The sequence below is a fragment of the Delphinus delphis genome, chromosome 19, assembly GCF_949987515.2.
Source record: "Delphinus delphis chromosome 19, mDelDel1.2, whole genome shotgun sequence".
Taxonomy (NCBI): Eukaryota; Metazoa; Chordata; class Mammalia; order Artiodactyla; family Delphinidae; genus Delphinus; species Delphinus delphis.
The window spans coordinates 13,424,108-13,444,028 of record NC_082701.1 but is presented as its reverse complement, the minus strand read 5'-3'; the positions used below and the strand labels follow the sequence as shown (position 1 = coordinate 13,444,028).

The 19,921-nt window shown below is 46.5% G+C and overlaps 1 protein-coding gene across 4 annotated transcripts in view; it reads left to right on the top strand.

Moving 5' to 3' along the window:
• B3GNTL1 (UDP-GlcNAc:betaGal beta-1,3-N-acetylglucosaminyltransferase like 1) overlaps positions 1–19,921 on the top strand; it is a 119,254-nt gene that overhangs the window by 12,742 nt on the left and 86,591 nt on the right. For all 4 annotated transcript variants that reach the window (XR_009517132.1, XR_009517131.1, XM_059998743.1 and 1 more), the window contains one exon: positions 7,357–7,421. Coding sequence is in view for 2 of the 4 variants with exons in the window: in XM_059998743.1 (XP_059854726.1) it covers positions 7,357–7,421 (65 nt within the window). In the remaining 2 variants the exon portion in view is untranslated. The remainder of the gene's footprint in view (positions 1–7,356; positions 7,422–19,921) is intronic.

The following is a 19,921-nucleotide window of genomic DNA, read 5'->3' as shown; positions in this document are numbered from 1 at the left end:
GGCATGTTTGAGTGTTGGCTGGTGGATCCTGTGATGAAGAAATTTCATCACAAGCTTTATTATCCTTCCTTTAGTCCCTACTTGCTGCCCCCAGAGCACCTCCCCATACAGGTGAGCGTGCCCCTTAGGTAACCTGCCTGTACTGCTTTTGCCCACCCCCCACCCCCCGCTTCCCTTCCTTCTGTTCATCCTTCCATCTTCCTCTGTTCCGTGCAATTCCTTTCCTTTTTGGAGTGGACAGGGAGAAGAGAAGGAGGAGGCCTGAAATGGCCGTCTTCTGTGTTTGTGGGAACAGCTTCTCCCAGTCCTGGTGCTGCCTCCTGAACCTGCTGTTCTTTTGCTTCACAGCGATGGAGGGAGGGGCGGGCAGTCAGCTCCCCACACAGTGGCGGGTGGAGGAAAGAACACAATCCAGAAGTTCTTGCCAAGCGAGCCTCTGGACTGTGGTATTTGGGTTTCCTTCCACGTCAGGGTACAACCTCCTTCTGTCTCCTCTCGAGGTTCTTGCAGTTTTTAAATCGGAAGTTCAGAGTCTATGATCTCCTTTTGTTTCTAGTGTTGGACTTGGGTAGAGAGGGTAGACTACCAGTTTCACTGGTTCCCTGTCTTGTCCAACGCTGATGGTTTTTCACATTATCTCAGATTTTCTATTTAGGTAATCTAATCCTGAATAAATATTATAATTTTGTTTCTTTATTTCTAATTTATTCTTTATTTTTCATATATTTTTTGGGGGGTAGAAGAACAATGTGGAATCACATTAATGAATCCTTTTATTATGCTGGCTTAGTGGGAATGTTTGTAGTGTTTCAGTGCTAAAAGTATGACATTTACTGTTGCTTTCTGATAGATACCTTTATCAAGGTAACTTGATATTTCTAATTTAGTAAGCCTTCATAAAATGAGGCATCAGGGACTTCCCTGTTGGTCCAGCGGTTAAGACTCTGCACTTCCAATGCTGGGGACGTGGGTTTGATCCCTGATGGAGATCTAAGATCCCATGTGCTGCATGGTGCAGCCAGGAAAAAAAAAAAGAGGCGTCAGTGTAGAATTTATTAGACGTCTTTTAGTTGTCTGTTAAGGTGATTGCCTATGTTTTTCTCCTAACATTTTTATTGTAGTAAATTACATTAGTATTTTCCTTAACAGTGAACCACTCTTGCAGTGCCAGAACTAACCAGCCATAACACTATAGTATTTTCATACAATGCAATTATTCGGTTTTCTTAAGGATTTTTACATCTATATACATATGGAACGTTGGTCTGTAGTTTTTTGTGTGGGTTACATGTCTGGCTCAGGGTTGAGAACAGAAGGTCTTGGACTTGCTGATGTAGCTTCATGAGAGCAATAACTGTGTAGAGCAGTTCAGCCCGCTTTTGCCTCAAGCTCCCGTGTAAACTAGCCTCACAGCCTGCATTTAGATAGCAGGAAAACCGTTTACTTATTTTCACGAATAAATGTCTACTTTGACTAATTACAGATTTTTTTTTTAATACCAGTTTGTGGTTAAAAAAAAAAAAAAGAAAATTCAGGCACACAGAAAGGTCTGCAATGAAATGTAACAGCTCCACGCCCTAGGAGCAACCCGTGTTTTTTAGTTCCTACTGGATTTATTTAACTCACAGTGTCAGTTGATACTTGCTATGAAAGAGGAAACATTTAGCCCACTGTAGGTTCTTCACACTTCCCTTTCTCTTTTTTCCCCCCTCAGAGTTTTGGTTTGTCATAATATATCTATATTGTCAGGGCTTATAATCTTTACATTCTGTTCTGTAACTCTTGTTGTTTTATGTACTTGACTTAGTTGATTCCAACAGCTTAAACCTTGCAAAAACAGCACTAATGGTTTTTTAAGTAACTGTTATTCACTGCAGACCACCTAGTGGATTAGACTTGGAGGAGGAACTGAAATAAATCTGCTGCTAACCCGGTGCTGCACACTGAGGGGATTCCCAGGTGTCAGAATCTATGGAGCCTTTAAAAAATCTTCTGCTTTATTCCCTTCTACTGTATACGCATGCACCATTGTTTGGGTTTTTTTTTTTTTTTTTTTACTTCTCTTTTTATTTTATTTAATTTTCTTTTCTTTTCTTTTCTTTTTTTTTTTTTTTTGTGATACGCTGGCCTCTCACTGTTGTGGCCTCTCCCGTTGTGGAGCACAGGCTCCGGACGTGCAGGCTCAGCGGCCATGGCTCACGGGCCTAGCGGCTCCGTGGCATGTGGGATCTTCCCGGACCGGGGCATGAACCTGTGTCCTCTGCATCGGCAGGCGGACTTTCAACCACTGCGCCACCAGGGAAGCCCCTAATTTTCTTTTTAATTATGTTCCTTTTTAATTTCTCTTAAGTACTTCTTCAAGTGATTTTTTCATATCCAGTATGTGGATGGTAAAATATTTAGAGTATTTACATGTCTAAAAATGTTTTTATTTTGTACTTATACTCAATTGGCAGTTTGTCTGGGTATAGAATTCTAGGTGCAAAATAATTTTCCTTAGAATTTTGGAGGAGTTGCTTCATTATCTTCTGGTATCCCCTGATTCTAGTAAGAAATCTTATGTAAGTCTGATTCTTGTTATTTTAAAGGCATCTTTTCTGAAAGTGTCTAAGGTTTTTCTCTTTATGTTTTGAGTTTTGAAATTTCATGATGGTGGGCCAAGTTGTAGTTGTTTCTTCATTCATCCTCTGTTTCTGTAAAAATGGTTCACTTTGCATTTTTAGCTTTAATTGTAATCTAGTGTGCTTCCAGTAGTTTGACTTTACAGTTTTCATATAAGACTTGAAAACATATGCCTGCACACATTGCTAGAGCTGAAAGTGGAGGCAGGACAGATGCTGAGACTGTGGCTGGTGGGGTTGAAGGTAGAGGCAGGGCAGATGATAGGCTGGTGGACAGGTTCCTATAGGCTTTAGGAGTCATGTCTTTCTTTAAAAAGTAGTCCTCAACTTTGGTAGCATGTTAGAATTGCCTGGAGAGGCTTTAAGAGTCCTGATGCCTGAGTCCTACCCTAAGATGTTCTCGTGTAATCGGTCTGGGGTGCAACCATGGCATGCGTGTTGTAAAAGCTTCCCAAAACATACTGAAGCGCATCCAGGGTTGAGAACCACTCCTTTAAAATCCTCAGGAATGGTGTAGCTTCACCTCCGTAGTGAGCTTGGTCTTAAGGGAACCTTGTAGCTCCCGACACAGCTGAAGGTTTGGGATCCCTCTGGAATACCCCTCAGATGAGATCCAGGGGGGTGTTAGCTCGGCTATGAGATCCTGTTCGAACCCAGCGGGTGACTTGCCAAAACAAAGGCTCGCAGCTACTCAGATCCTTTCCAGGTGGGTGGGTGGGTCAGTAGGGTGTGGCATAGGATTGAAGCATTCAAGGTAGCTCTCAGGGGAGAGGTGTGAGCGGGAGAGGCAGTTCTACTCTTTCTAGATGCCTCTTGTCCTCCAAGACCCCTTCTCATCTTCCCGCTTTCTCTCTGCTCTTTTCTGCTGGTGTTGGGTGGTCGGGGGACTCAGTGGATCTCACTTGCTGATTCTTGCTTGTGCACCTTGCAAGCTCACGTGGGTCTCGCCTGAGTCCTGATTTACTCAGAGTTCACACTGCCCCCCTCGATGGCACAGCTGAGATCGAGCTCTCTGGGCCCTCAAACAGATTTAAGCATCTCTGAACACTGGCGCTCAAGTAAGATAGTGTGCTTCTCCACGAGGGGCTTAAGTGCATCTCCTTCCACTGAGGGCAGCCAGGGCAGGTGCCCTTCACTTTACCTTTTGCAGCTTCCTGCCAGCATTTTTTTTTTTTGGAAGGGGGGCAAGTAGAGGGTGGATGTTGGTGAAAATGGGCTAAGAAATAGTTGGGCTTCAGAGAACGAAGCAGAGACTTCTCTCCCAGAAAGTGCTCCCCTGCCCTGCCTTGCGTTCCTCACAACAGCAGCCAGTGCACTCTACTTAGGAAAGCAGAAAATTGTCTAAAATAGTTTAGAAAAAATTGTTAAATCAGAAATAATTTTAAAATCTTGGTCTTTTAAAAGAAGAAAGCCTTTTCCCTGCTATTTTAGAAGGTTCCTGTGGAAAGACCGTGTTCTCTGACATCGCACAGTGACCCCACGCAGAGGTGCCTTGTGGTAGGTGAGGGCAGCACATGGTCCTGCCTTCTGGTGCAGCCTCTGAGGTGCCGAGGATGGGCGACAGGGCAGGTGCTCGAGCGAGGGGGCTCTGGAGCCGCTGCGGGGTTGGGTCCACTGCACCCACCCCGCGCCTCCGTTTCCTTCTTTGTGAACAGGCTGTAGCAGTAGGTGCCCGTGTGGGTGTCGGGAGGGCGTAAGACAAGCTGATGTGTGCCGGGTTCCAGAGGAGGCCACACACGGTGGGCCCTTGAGAAGTCTTAGCAGCTGTTCTGTTATTGTCTTCCTCCTCCTCCGTCTCATGCATATTTTTAGTATATTCCCCCGAATTATTTCTTGTTTTCATTATCTTTAGTCTGTTTGAAATAGAAAATTTTTTATACGTCAGTTATTGTGCGACATCCATTTCAACCTGCTTCTGAAATGTGTGTAAACAAATGGTGGTTTTTGAAACTACTGTGAGCAACCTTTCAAAATATTCTTTAATTAAGATGTTTCGCATCTTCCATAGTTGAACAGAAGTAATTTAAAGGCATTTTGATGACTTGCGATTGCTTGTCTAATCTCCACTTTAAAAGCAAGTTTTATCATTCATAAAACACTTTTTAAAGAGTAGATATAACTTGAGCCATATCGTATTTGTATGTATTCTATAAATAATAAAAAAGTAAGTTGTAACATTGTGAAGAAATGATTCTGCTGTCTCACTGAAGTTGGATAAAGCAAGCGAATTCATGGGAATCCTGTGTTACACATAATAAAACAGTTAATTTGGATTATGTCAGAAAGGACATATTTTCCTAGAACAATATTTTCTTAAATAGGAAATGTTATATCGACTATTGGATAATGTAGATCCAAAGTGTCTATTTTCAGGAGTGTTGGGTATTTAAATTGGGTTAAGATTCATTTACTATTATTTCATATCATAATAGAGCAAAACATTTCTTAATAATGTGGTCACTTGCTAAAATTGAAATAAAACACAATCCCACCCTCGTCTCTCCAAGAGTAAGGAATGTTAATATCGCACCGAGGCGGGAGTTTTTCCTGCTGTGGCCATGACAACCGACTCCCCTCACAAAGGGACAGACCTCCCCAAACATCAGGCCCTGGCACAAACATTTGACTTTTCAAGGCAATAATATTAAAGCAAATTCCTTATCTTTGCCAAACACAAGATTCATCGTGAGAAACTTTCAGCTTCCTTAGTAGATGCATTTTCCTTCATTACCCAAATTCTTGGGTTTGATATTTCCCCTTCTAAAACCCAACGCTAATAAAACCACTTTTTAAACACAGCCCCTGTTAATTTCAGCGTGTCTTTTCCCATTTTTCGTTTTGATTCCATGAGCTCTTTCTCTGGGCCTGCCTTGCTTTGTGGTGATGATGGAGATTTACCTATAGTTGCTATAGGTCAGGAGCCAGGCCCCTGTCTCCCCTTGTGTGCATTTCCTTCTCTTGCTTGTTATACCTGTGGTTCTTTGAAATCTGTGACTGTCCTGCTAACTGGTTTGGGTTGGCTAAGCTCTAGGATTAATGCTGGAAATTAAGGTGCTACCTCATGTGAAAACAGCCAAAGGCACTGCTCTAGGTCACACCCTTTGACGCCCTGCATGAGGGCCAAGGTCCTTACTTCTGGTTGCAGTGTGGTTTGTTCCAGAAAGTGGCTGAGTAACAGGAGGGACCTGCCTTCTCTCCCTGTTCCCCTTACAGCGGAAAACTGGGGAGCACCTGGGGTGAGGCCTGGGGCAGACACTTTGCTGGTGTCCCCTGGGACCAACAATTTTCGGGTTGTCTCAGCTCTGAGTAAGAGGGATTTATTGTTTTAACTCTGCCCACACCTGTTCTGCTTTGTGCGACTTTCCTCGGTGGCACCAAATCTAAGTGTCTCTGTAATACGATTCAGGCACCAGAATTTCCTTTCTAGGGAAGGTGGGAACTGTGCCCCTCGAAGGCCCCTTGGTCCCCTCTTTTGGACTAAGTGCCTCCTCTAACCTGCCCCGCCCTCAGCATGTAGACCGAGCTTGCTGTGTGTTCATTTCTGCGCTCTGTTCCTTATTCGGAAGCCTTATCCTGGCTGCCCTCCCTTGAAAGCTGCCGTTCCTCCCCATGCTGCTCACTGCCCAGTTCATCACTCAGAACCCCATTCTCTCGATGTAAACTCGCGTCATCTCTCTGGCCCCCTCTGCCGTGGTCTCGTCTTCTCTCCATAAGCCTCCCTAGAGCTTCCCACCGTTCATTTGGCATTTAATATAGGTTGTTGGTTACCTCTCCTTCCAACTCAGGTCTAATCTCTGAAGGCAAGGATTCTAAAACATTTCTTAAGATATAATATCCATACAGAAAAGTACACCTATCATCTTTGTACAGCTCAATTAATTTTCACAAACTGAACACACCGTGCAGCCAGCACCCTGATGAAGAGCGACATCACCGGCCCAGAAGCCCTCCTCCCCAAGGGAAACCGCTTCCCTGATTTCCAGGTGCGCAGGTGAATCTGCTGCCTTTGTGCTCCGTGTGCCGTCCCCACATGGTGCCTGCTCCCTGTGCTCGGCGGTGCAAGGGGCACCCACGCCGCGTGCGGCCACGATTGTCCATCCTCCTTGTGTATTTTCATACGCGTGGTGTATTTTCCATCCCAAGAGGGGTTCTTGTGCCGATCATGTCTTGGTGAAGTAGGGTCTGTACCTCCCGGAAGAGCTGGGGGTCCCAGTATGTGCAGGAACAGTGGACACTGACAGGGCCTGTACCTCATCACTGAAATACGTGTTCAGGTAACTGCCCACAAAGTGTCCAGTCCAGTGAGCTTCTACCAGCTGATCGCACGTGTGTATGTGGCCCCAACTGCCGGGTAACCGTATCGTGACTTTTATCAACAGAGACTTTATAGAAAGTGTTCCTGCCAGTTCTTCTCAAGTCCTTCCATTCAGGGACATTGTAATTTTGTTTTTTAAAAGTATTCCCCAGGGTTTAGCTTAGTGCTGTACTGGATAAATGTTTGCTGACTTTATTTTCCTCCTGTGAGCACATCCTGCTTTAACACTGGTACTGGGTGGACTGTTGTCTCTTATCATTATACTTACTCCATCAGTTTCTTCTAAAGAGGCCTGATTTTTTAGTTGGTGGTGCAGAATGTTCCTAGCTTTCCTACTGTGTGCATCACACTGAATTTTATGAAAGAGAATTCATTGAAAATTGAATTCTAAAAGAGCTTTTCCTTTTCTTCTTTAAACAGTCGGATATTCTAAAAATCAAGCCATAGCACAGAGCTCAGGATCTTACCTTTGCTTTTTGGATTCGGTAAGTAACTCTTTGTTTTATTTAAAACGTGTGACTATATGTTTTGAATAATTAAGAGGTATTACATTTTAGTGTGGTTCTTGAAAATCATTGTTCTAATACGTTACAATCGGCCTTTCAGGTTGATAAGTCGTTGCTGTTTAATTGCTGTAGCACCTAATGAGGGAACTGATTTTTGATAAATAGGGTTACATATAGACACAAAATTGCACAGCAGAGAAACGTATAAACAAAGTGAAGATAAGCTAGGAAGGTCTTGACAAATACAATGCTTAAAAGATTAATAACCTTAAATAGAAGTAACTCATGCAAGTTGGTGAGAAAACACAAAGAAAAATGAGTGGTAGATAAATAGGAAAGGACAGGAGTTGATACTCTCAGAGGTAGACATGCAAACAATGACCTTTAAAAAATGTTACATCGTTTGTGATCAAACACAAATTAAATTAACTGAGATACTACTTTTAAAAATCAAATTAACAAAGTTCTCTACAAATGTAGATACTCAGTGTTTGGAAATGCAACGTGAACTGGTAGCATTGACAGCATAATTTTGCATTTTGTATTAAGAACTTTAAAAATGCTTGTGCCCGGGCTTCCCCGGTGGCGCAGTGGTTGAGAGTCTGCCTGCCGATGCAGGGGACACGGGTTTGTGCCCCGGTCCGGGAAGATCCCACATGCCGTGTAGCGGCTGGGCCCGTGAGCCATGGCTGCTGAGCCTGCGCGTCTGGAGCCTGTGCTCCGCAACAGGAGAGGCCACAACAGTGAGAGGCGCGCGTACCGCAAAAAAAAAAAAAAAAAAAAAAAAAAAATGCTTGTGCCGTTGACCCTGAATTTCACTTCTAGGTATCCTTGAAATTCTGAAAATGATTTATGTACAAAGAGGCTTTAGTGTTATTTATAATGACGGAAAATTAGTTAATGGAAACAAGTTAATACTGGATAGTAGATTAACAGTGAAGTGAATTGTGGTCAATCTGTATGAGAGAATTACTGTAATGCTCATAAAGAATTTTTAATAACATGACAGATGATTATGATGGGTGAGAAAAGAACACATAATTGTATGTGTAGTGTATACTCAACTATAGATTTTCTTTTTAGTGACTTTAAGGCACTCTGAGAACATTTATCTGTATGCAGTCTTCCCTTGGGCTCCTCCAGGTCTGGGGGTGAGGCGCTGCTCCAGGTCTGGGGGTGCAGGGCTCCTCCAGGGTGGGGCTACACTTCTTTTGTCTGACCACTGCCCTTTGGGCTCATTTTCCTCTACGTTTATTTGTTTTGTTCCTTTGATTTTCCATCTTTGTGGTTTTGTTTCTTCTGCTGTGTTCAGGCTCATCCTGGTGCTCGACCTCTGACCTTAAATTGGACCCCGAGCTCCTTGCTTGCAGCCCCTCCCTTCTCTGAAGTGCAATGTAAGGCAATTGTTTTCTTCTCATGACAGCTGTGGGGTGTCCCATAAGTTCTGAGCAGAAATTTTAGTTATCATCGTTGTTTTCCAGTTTCCATGGTGATTTCTTTTCCTCTTTGTGAATTTAGGTCCCAGGGTCTCAGGGGCACAAAACTGGATGAACCCTGAACCTGGGTTCAGGATGCCTCCTCGTCACTGGTCCATGCATCCGTCTTGTTGTTTGCTTCTGTGTCCGTGACTGTGCCTGCATGTTTATTTTGATAATGCTCGGCACCTGTGAGCCTGCTGTCCGAGGCTAACGTGAGCTCCCGGCTCCAACCTCGTTATGCTGACTTCTGCTCCTGGCAACCGCCACATGATGCCCTGTCCTCACCCCCTGCTGAGCGTTTTGGTATCTATGCAAATCTGAGAAAAATCAATTAAAAGTTCTCAGTTGTGTTTAACTTTATAAAAAGAGTACCAGGCTGTATATAATATTTTTGAACTTTTTAAACTTAAATTGTTAAGGTCCATCCATGTCGTTGCACGTCATTATAGTTCATCCTGTTGTTTTAAATTGAGGTAAAATTTATATACAGTGAAATGCAAGATTTCAGCGTGAAAACTGTGTACAAAGTGAGCAATGTGAGGGTTTTGACACTTTTATACACCCCTATAACTAACAGCCCAGTCAGGGCGGAAGATGTTTCCGTCATCCAGAGCTGCTTCCAGACAGCGTGAGTGAAGCCACATGGTGTGAGCACCTGCGTTTAGCTTCCACGCCACGTCGTGGTCCCCCGTGACTGTGAGGGGTGGTGGGTCGCTCTGTGCTTTAATCCGTGGTGTGAAGCTACCACAGTTAGTTTCTGTGCTACTGCTGGTCGACATTCGAGCAGTTGCCAGTTTGGGTTATTTTATTTTATTTTTAATTAGTTAATTTATTTGGCTGCATCGGGTCTTAGTTGAGGCATGCGGGCTCTCTAGTTGCGGTACACGGGCTTCTCTCTCTAGCTGTGGCGCACAGGCTCCAGAGCATGCGGGCTCAGTAGTTGTGGCACGCAGGCTCTCTAGTTGTGGCACACAGGCTCTAGAGCGTGCAGGCTTGGGTTGCCCCACGGCATGTGGGATCTTAGTTCCCTGACCAGGGATTGCACCTGCTTCCCCTGCATTGGAAGGCGGATTCTTAATCACTAGACCACCAGGGAAGTCCCCTGTTATTTCAATAAAAGTGCCATAAACATCCTGATGTAAGTCTTTCTGTGGGTGTGTGTTTCCCTTTCTCTTGGGAAGATACCGAGGGGCGGAGTTGAGGAATTGCAGGTGAAGGGACCTGACGGGTGCAGTATGGCCGCTCTGTGTCCCTCCACCTTCTCCCAACATTGATGGGTCAGCCTTGGTTTCAACCATTCTAGCAGATGTGAAGTGCGTCTCCTTTGTTTTCATTTACATTCCCTGATGGCTAGTGACGTTGAGCACCTTCTCATCGGTTTATGGGCAATTCATAAATCCTCTTTTGTGAGATGTCCAAATCTTTGCCTATTTTTTAAAAAATGGGTTGTTTGTCTTATTCGTGAGTTGTGAATGTTTGTTGTGTATTCTGGATACAAGTCCTTTGTCAGATGTGTGTTCTGAGTATTTTCTCCCTGTCTGTGGCTTGCCTTTTCATTTTTTAATGGTGTCTTTTGATGAGCAGAAGTTTAAGTCTTGATGAAGTTCCAATTATTGATTTTTCTCTTTTATAGTTAAATTTTTTTTTTCTGAGAAGTTTCTGCTTGCCCTAAAAGAGTTATTCTCTTGTTTTCTTACTTTTATGTTTAGACCCATTATCCACCTTGTGTTCATTTCTGTGTCTCATGTGGTAGGAAGCAGGCGTTAATTTTTTCATATGAATATTAAGTTGCACCAATGTTGACGAGACTTTCTTTTCTCAATTGAATTGCCTCCGTGCTTTGTTGAGAATCAATTGGCCATGTCAGTGTAGGTTTATTTCCAGACTTTCTGTTCCATTCTGTTTCTCTATTGTCTGCAGCTCATTCATTCGTCTGCTGTACAACATTCCACTGGGCAAACACACTGCGTGTATTCACCCATATTCTCCTACTGACGGGCACCCGGGCCGCTTCCACGCTCTTGCCCTTGTGAATAGCTGCTGTGGACGTTCTTGCACGCGCCCCCTGTTGTACACGTATGAGAGTTCCTCTTGTATTCACACCCAGAAGTGAGCGTCCAGGACTCGGGGGATGAGCGGGTTCGTCTGTGGGAGAGGAGCTGTGCTGCTGTCATGTGGCTGGAGACGTCCATCCCTTCTGGCAGGTCATTGTGGGTCCCGAGCCTCCCCAGCACTGGGTGTCCTCAGGCTCTTAAATCTTGTCCAGCAGGTGGGAGCAGAGTGGAGCCCCTCTGTGCTTTGATTTGTGCCCCCTGATCTCAAGCTTGGTCAGCCTCACTCCATGTCAGTTGGCCATGTGAGTTTCCTCTTTTCGTGACACGTGTTTACATCTTTTTGCCCATTTTCCTTTTTCCAACTTTGAGAAGAGTGGCAGGGATAGTACCAAAAACTCTGTTTTGAAGGCCAGCATTGCACCCATCAGCCCGGAGTACTTCCGTGTGTGTTTCCTGTAAAGAAGAACGTCTCCTCCGACCCAGAGCAGGAATGTCTCGCCGACAGGTGGCTGATACTAGTGCCCACCTCATTCACGTTTCATCCAAGGGCCCCAGAACCCATGTTGCCTTTACCTGGGAGTCTTTCATCTCCTCCTCTGGAGCATTCCACAGCACCTCCCTGACTTTCTTCATCTTGATGTTTTCGAAGATTCCCAGGCACTTTTGTAGAATGCCCTTAAAACTGAGTAACGGTGTTGGGCCAAGTGTCTCTGTCCAGAAATCTCAGAAGGGGTGCTGCCTTCTCCTCACTGTCTCCTTGGGTGCCTGTGATTTTGATTTGCCCCAACCCTGACGATGCCCTCTGGTCACTTGATGAAGGAGGCGTTCCCTGTCTGGGAACGGAGTGTGAGGATGGTGGCAGGGTCTGCGGGGAACAGGCCTTGGCCCCTGAGTGTGTACTTGTGGGAAGAAGATGGCTGTGGTCTCCAGTGAAGGCTGGGTGCGAGTGTGCCCGCTGTGTTCCGTCTCAGCACGGGAGTGATGCCAGCGCTGCACAACCACAGATGGTGCATCAGAATGGACCATTTCTGCATGAAGAATGGGTTCATGAGGCCCCTTTGCTGGGGCAGCGAGGTTGCATTTTGACTTGTTAGCCACCTGGGATGCAGTCTGGTGCCCGTGTTTGGATTCAGAACACATTTCACTAGGAGTGACAACATCAGGGGAGACCAGCTCCCATGCTGCTCCTGGGACTGGAGTTCATTCATTCAGCAAATCGGTACCTGGATGTGCCAGGTTCAGCAGCGGGTGCAAGGGATACAGCAGCGAACAGACAGACGGAGACAGCGAAAGCCAGAGCTCAGGTGACTTCAGGCCCTGTGCCGCTGCTGCCTCCCTAGCCTCCCCTGAGAGCGGCCACTTCACCTCCTGCAGCCCACGCCCTCGGGCCCTGCCCTTTCTCTCTCTCGTGCACCTGCCTTACCCAACACACCATCCCTTCCGGCTTCTCAGTGATGCTTTCACCCCTCTGTGCAGTGGTGGGGCCTGCCTGCGCCTGGGATTTCCCACCTCCAGCACTTCAGATCTGCACACAGCATTTATCCCCTTCAGTACTGCGTTCTTTATTATCGTCATTGTCTGCCTTCCCTGATAGAATGCCAGCTGCACACAGGAGGGAATAGGCCCCGTTTTATCACTGATGTTTCTGAAGCACCTGGAACTTGGCAAATAGTAGGTATTAATAGATACTTGTTAAATGAATGAGTGGAGTTCGGGTTTATGTGTTCAATTTAAATGGTTCCGTTAGACTGAATTAGATACTTCTGTATACTTATCTTGGAACCCAGCCATCCTGTTGGCTGTCATTTCCATGGAGAGCGATGTTCTGAGTTTCTCAGTCTGTTTACAGATTGACTTTCAGAGCCCATCACTGTAGTGCAGCCCTTCAAAGAGTGTGCTCTTAGTAGCTGTCCTGCAGGCTGCTGCCTGGGGGCCAATAGTGCCTTTCCAGAGTGTTGGAAGGGCCTCCCGGGGTGACCTCAGTGTCACTCCTAGTCCCAGATGTGTCCAAGGATATTTGTTTTGGAGAGAAAGCAAGTCACACAAAGACCCCGATTATCTCAGAAGGTGTCTGTCAGCAGTGTTTCGGGTGAGCAGGAGGTCGACACCCATCCCCTTGTGGGAAGTTGAAGTCCGCGGAGACAGTCCCTCCAAGCCCAGGAGGCAAAGCACAAAGCTCAGGGACACAGGGATTTGCCCCAGAAGAAACCCATGCAGAGTGGGGCTGGTGCCTCCCACGAGGGCCTGCGGGGCTCTGGCCTATGGCCTTCAGACAGAGGACCCACGCTGTGTGATCTGGGCACCATCATGAGGAAATAAATTCTACTTAGAAGGGGGTGTCTGTGGCCTTTCCTAAAAATGTGTTTTGCATTTGCTTATGTCGTCTTTGATTTCTTTCATCAGCATTTTGTGGTTTTTGGATACAGATCACGTACATATTTTGTTAAGTTTGCACCAACATACTTCATTTTCTTTGGAGCAGTTGTTTGTGGACATAATATCTCTAATTTCTTTGTTCGTTGTTAGTATATAGATATGTGATTATTTTATGTGTTGATCTTGTAGAACTCACTGGTTCTAGGTTTTTAGATTAGATTCCTGAGGATTTTCTAGGTGGACAATCACATCATCTGCAAATGGGAGCAGTTTTATTTCTTCTTCTCTCATCTGGAGGCCTTTTATTTGCCTTTCTTGCCTTATTGCTCTGGCTGGAACTTCCATGCACGTGGAGCAGACATCTTCACTTCCTCCTGTCCTGGGAGGAAGCAGTATCTTTTCACGTTGTGTGTCATCCTCTGTTCCTAACTTGCTGAGAATTTTTATCATGGACAGGTGTTGGATTTTGTTGCATGCTTTTTCTGTGTCAGTTGGAACTTACTGGTTTTTAAAATATGTTTTTTTACCAAAGATTTCTAAGATTTTTTCCATCTTCTTGGAATTTGGGAATTTTTCTGTGTGTGTCAGGAATCATTTCTGGAACGTGGCGAGCTCTTCCAAAGTACAGACTCAAGGTTTTTTCAGATGAGATGAATTTTTCTATATTGGCTCTTAATTTCCTTCTCTTAGCTTGTTTTCTTCTTTTGGCTTCTCGTGTTTGAATGTTGGGTCTTACAGTTTGCTCACTTCCCTTTTGATTTCTGTTCCTCTGTAACTTTGAATATTATAGTTCGACCTTCCAGTTCATTTACTCAGCTGTGGGCTGTGACCACCTCTTTCATCTTCGCCATTGCTGTTAGAAGTTAGATGTTATGCTTTCCATTCCTCCGTGTTCTAGGACACCTTTGAGAGCTCCTCTTTTCTGTCCTCTCCTCCGGCAGCTCTAGAGAGCTGCCACTTCGCTCTGTGTCCTGGGTCCTCGTAAGCGCATTAATGGTTGATTTTGTTTGTTTATGACTCTGCACCCTTGGAGGCCAGGCCACACCATCCAGGGGCTGTGGCAGCAGGCGTGCCAGGAGGTGTGGGGTCTCCACTCCTGGGACTGAGCCCTTTTATCCGGGGGTGGGTGGCCTCTGCTGGGTCTGGGAGAGACCTGCTTCCAGGTGTCCTGGGTTTCTGACCTGTTCAAAACCCAGTTCTTTCCCAGCCTCAGGGGTGAAGAGAAATTAATCGCCTGGCTACCCCTTTCCCCAGTCCTCCCGGCAGATCTGCTGACCTTCCTGGTGCGCCTGGGCACCCCAGCCCTCCCCAGGGTGTCTGCGGACCTGTAGGCTCCTGGAGCATGCATTCGGTCTTGGGGCTGCTGGCTGCTCTCCCCTCAAGCTCCTGTGCAGTTGTGGCCTTTTGCTGCCCTCTGGGCTGGCCGATGTGTTCATTGTTGGAGGGTATCAAGCACGAGGTCTCGGCCCCGTGTTTGCAGCACTGTGGTCACCTCCCCACTCCCTCTCTCAGCAGCACAGCATCTGCTTGCCTGGCTGCAGAAGGTGGCTTAGGCCATGCTGACTGTCAGAGGGCAGCGGGGGCCTCCCTCACCACATCCAGGACAGGAGGCTTCCATGAGGCTCAGCCCGGGTCTTCCGTGTTCCAGGAGTGTTATCAACACACTTAGATTTGCCAAAGTCATCTTCGTTTCATGGTGGGGCCAGCTTCCTGGACTGTCCCCACTTTTCCCTCCAAGCAGGCATTTATACCCAGTAGGTTTTGTCGTCCCGTGAAGTGTGCTCCACTGAGGCCATGGAGGCTGTGAGCCCGCCGTCCCACCCACCCACGCCTGCCGTCCGTCTTGGGTCCTGGAACAGTGTTCTGCTACAGTGCAGAGAAGCAGCACAGTACCTCCGATGGCGTCTGTATTTAAGTTAGAAACGGGGGTGCCCGCCTGGAAGATAGCCTGGCACGGCGGCAGTTCCTAAGCTGGCTGCAGGAAGATCCACGTGAAGGGTGATCTAAGATACGGCGCTACATGCTAGCAGGGATCTGTTGAATCCACTGGGCTTTTCTCTTGAGTTTCCCAGCTTCCAGCTGTTGGGGCTAGTGGAGGACGCGGTGCTGGGGGAATGGAGGAGGCTGCCTGCCCAGGCCCCAGGGAGTCTCCTTCCTGACAACTGGGAGAGCTGCTCGGCCACCTGGACACGCGGGGGGAGGTCTCGCTCTCAGGAGGGACTGTCCTGGACCTTCGTGTTCCTGGCTCTTGTACACCCTGCCCTGACCCCGTTCACCTTCGGGTCTAAAAGGAAGCGTGGGACAGAGCAGGGTCCTGCCTGGGTCAGGCCTGAGTCCTCCCCATGCCGTGCCCACCGCAGTCTGGCTTTTTTTCTCTGTGAGATCAGAGAAGGAACCGGCACAGAATCTGGGTGGTGGGCCGGGGAGGGGGAAGGGGGGATCTTTTAAGTAACTGATTTGCAGGTGACTGAAAAAGTGATTTCGGCCTCTTTTGCCATTAAACATTTTTTCCAAACTGCTGGTAAGTTGAAGCATTGACTGATGTAGATATTAGCGGTTTGTATTTCTATTTCCCCTCCAATTCTTCCCTGCGCGTGTGGGGAGGGGGTGGAATGTTGAGACAGCAGGAAGAGGATTGAGTGCCTCCCGCCACGTCCCTCCTGGGAGTGGAACACGAGACCACGCACTTTACTTTGAGGGTTTTTGAGAGCAAAGCATTTGACCACAGGGCATGGTGGTTACCACGAGGCTACTGAATAGTGTTATTTTCACTATATTTGGAATGGGGTACTGGCCAGTAACTTATTAAATGCAGATGTTGCCAGCCGAGTGAGGAAGTTTGTTTCTCCTGTCTCTGCATCGCATGCCAGCTAATTTTTTAAAACTTTTCTAAAGTATAGTTGACTTACAATGTTGTGTTAATTTCTGCTGAACAGCAAAGTGAGTCAGTTATACATATTTATATTCTTTTCCATAGTCTTTTCCGGTATGGTTTATCACAGCGTATTGAATATCGTTCCCTGTGGCCACCTGATTTTTATGTTTGACTTGTCAATTTTAGCATGGGATCATTCAGAAAAGAATATTGGAATCAGCTAGAGATAATCTGCTACAACTTTAGAAAACAGTTGAGAGATGTTGTGCGTTCAGGTCTGGAACAGGTCGAGGCTGCTGCTTTTCCAGGCATGTCACCTAGAAATTTCAGCTCCGTGGATAAGTACTGTTGCCCCCCAAAGCAGGAGACAAGTTGCTTGGAAGCCCCAGGAGAGGTGCAACCAGGCCAGGAGGAACCAGAGCATGGGGCACTGGGGACCCTCCAGGTCCCTTCTCCCTGCCAGCCTCGTTGTCCCTGAGTCCTCACCCCTGTCTTATAGCTGCTGGTGGGCAGGAGGTTGTGCGTTTTCATGTGAATATGTGAATTGAGCTGAACTTCAGTTGTTTTAAAATCAAAGGCAATTTTGCCACGTTTTAAAGTTATACTTTTCCTTCTGTCTTCAACAGTGTAACATGGTAAACAAACACTCCCCCTCCCTTAAAATAAATAATTGACAGGAAATTCAAAGTTTTCTGTAGAAATTCTTTTACAGACTTTATCGACTAATTTGAGTGTGTTGATGCCGCTGTGTGGTACGGGGGGTTGGTAGGTGGCAGGGTGCTCTTAGCTGGGTTCACTAAGACGCTGTGTTGCAGACTTCCGGTCCTGAAAGCCCGGAGGTTTGTTGCCTGCAGGGGCCACGCTGGGAGCAGCAGTCAGGATGGCCCAGCCCTGCCTGCCTCTCCTTCTCCGAACACACCAGTCTTTCCTTTCTGCTCTCCCCCACCTTTTCTTTCCCGAGAAAAAAATTACGGGCTTGTGTTTCAGACCCAAGGCCTGGAGGGTATCAGCTGGCTCAGGAACAGGGCCGTGTGATTTTAGTGGTGGCTCTTCCCAAGGAGGCTCAAGAAACAGGTGACGACCTTAATTTAATGAGGTGGAGGAATGGGCGACCCCTTACTTGATGGCAGCTGCCGATCGGTAAATATCCATGTGTGTAGACTCTTCTACTCCTGTTCTTTTTTTTTTTTTTTTTTTGCGGTATGCGGGCCTCTCACTGTGTGGTCTCTCCCGTTTCGGAGCACAGGCTCTGGACGCGCAGGCTCAGCGCAGGCTCAGCGACCATGGCTCACGGGCCCAGCCGCTCCGCGGCATGTGGGATCTTCCCGGACCGGGGCACAAACCCGTGTCCCCTGCATCGGCAGGCGGACTCTCAACCACTGCGCCACCAGGGAAGCCCTACTCCGGTTCTTTGAAAGAAGAAATAGTCCTTATTGTTAGCACTCATGTTCAGAAAGATTTTCCTTGAACAGAGGAAAGACAGAAAATAGTTGAAGACAGATCTGAGACGTCTCGGCACCGTAGCTACTCACACTCCCTCGAGGCCAGTCCCTCGGCACGCCACACACTCTTGTTTTTGTCAGCACCATAACCTGTTGTGCCTGGAAAGCTCTGCTCTTGCTAAGTGCCACTAAACTTGATTTTTTTAAAAAAAAATGATGCCTCAGACAGTAGTGAGCTTTTGAGATATTTTTTATTTGTACAGAGTGCTTTCATTTTAAGGCTTAGGAAAGGGGGATGACCCGGGTGTTTGCTCAGCTGCTCCTTCCCAGCACTGGTTCCGAAACTGCTGGCCAGGGAGAGAGCTTGCTGGAGACGGAGATTGGGGGCCCGCTGCTGCAGGCACTCACACTCCCGGGCTCCCCGACAGACTCAGCTTTAATGAGCTCCAAAGTGGTTCTTTGGCGGCCAGCGTGGGCTGTGTGGGCCTTGGGTGGCCTCCACCTAAGAACTTGCATTTTCCCACGTTCTGGTTCTCAGGTAGGTCAGTGCTGGACCGTGTTGTCCCAGGTACTCCATCCATGGTGTTCCTGAGGTCCGAGCGGTCATCTTGTCCATTGCAGAATCTGACTCTTACTGCTCGTTTTGCTGTCCCTCTCTGTCTTACCAAACTGCGAGGGCTGTGAGAGCAGAGGTCTCTGTCTCCTGCACAGGGTGTCCTGGGCCCCGGTGGGCACTATGTCGGAGCTGCCTGCCCTGCAGCCAGGGTGGGCTTGCAGAGAAGAGGAGGCAGAATTGTAAGGAAAGATGGTGTGGATTCCACCCCGGAGAGGGCGCGGTTCACTCTGCATGCATGTGCTCCGGGTGGACCCCAGTCCGGCTCAGGACCAGAACCAGGACCAGGGCCAGTGCCGGGCGTGTCCTCCCACCGAGACTCCCTCCGCCCCCCTTCCTGCCAATCTCTTGCTGGTGGGAGGGAATTCTTGTCTTCTCTCCTAACTGAAGGTAATTCCTTCCTCCACTCCCCCAGGACAGAGCAAGTGGCAGGGGCGGGGCTCCAGGAAGAAAGGGGTGGAGCTGGGGCAGAGCAAGAAGCAGTGGTGGGGCGTCGGCAGCACTTGGGTTCTGGGTTCTGTTGGAAGTGCCGTCAGCAGAGGAAAATGCACGACTTGAATTTGTGCATATATGGTAAAATTGCACGTTTGATTCTAAGTTATTTTTGTATTCTTCTTATGCTATAATTATAGCTGTAGAAAAATTATATATGTGTATAGATAGGGACTGGAAGGGAACTTAGAACGGTGAAAATAGTACGTTCTGAGGATGGTGATGTTGCGTAATGTATAATACTGAGCATTTCTGGTATTTCTGCTATGGAGCTTGTCCAGTAAACCCAGAATTATAATATTTTCAAAAAGCATCATGGAGTGAAGTCAGATTAAGTTTTTTCTAAATACTGAGTTTACTTTATTAGAGACATTATACTTTAAAAATCCACTTGACTGGGATATTACTTACATCTAATAAAGTACACTCATTTAAGTGTACATTCAATGAGTTTGAGAAATGTATAAAAACCATCTCAGTCAAGTTTAGAACGTTTCCATTGCCCCAAACAGTTTCCACATGCCTCTTTACAATCATTCCCCCCCTCCCTGAAGCAACTACACATGTAATTTCTTTAGGTTAGTAATCTAATTATCTGTTCTTTCGACAGATTAGATTTTCCCCCTGTTCTAGAACCTCATATAAATGGAATCATACAGTATATATTCTTGTGGTTGGCTTCTTTTGCTCATCATATGTTTTTGAGATTTATCCGTGTTGTTGCTTATACCAATAATTCAGTTTTTTTATTGCTGAGTAGTGTATTCAAATGCATGGATAAACCAAAATTGTTTATTTATATAGCCATCCATTGATGGACATTTGGATTGCTTTCCAGGATTTGGCTATTATGAGTAAAGATGGCTGTGAAAATTTGTGTACAAGTCTCACCACGGACATTTGTGTTCGTTTCTCATGGGTAAATATCTAGAGATAGAACTGCTGGGTGCTATAATACATGTACATTTAACTTTGTGAGAAACTTCAAAACTGTCTTGCAAAGAGACTGAGCCATTTTACACTCCCCCCCGAGCAATTTGCGAGAGTTCCAGTAGTTTTGTATTGTTACAACACTTGGAATCGTCTTTTAAATTTGAGCCTTTGTAGTGTGCATGTAGTTCTATCTCATTGTTTTAGCTTGCATTTCCC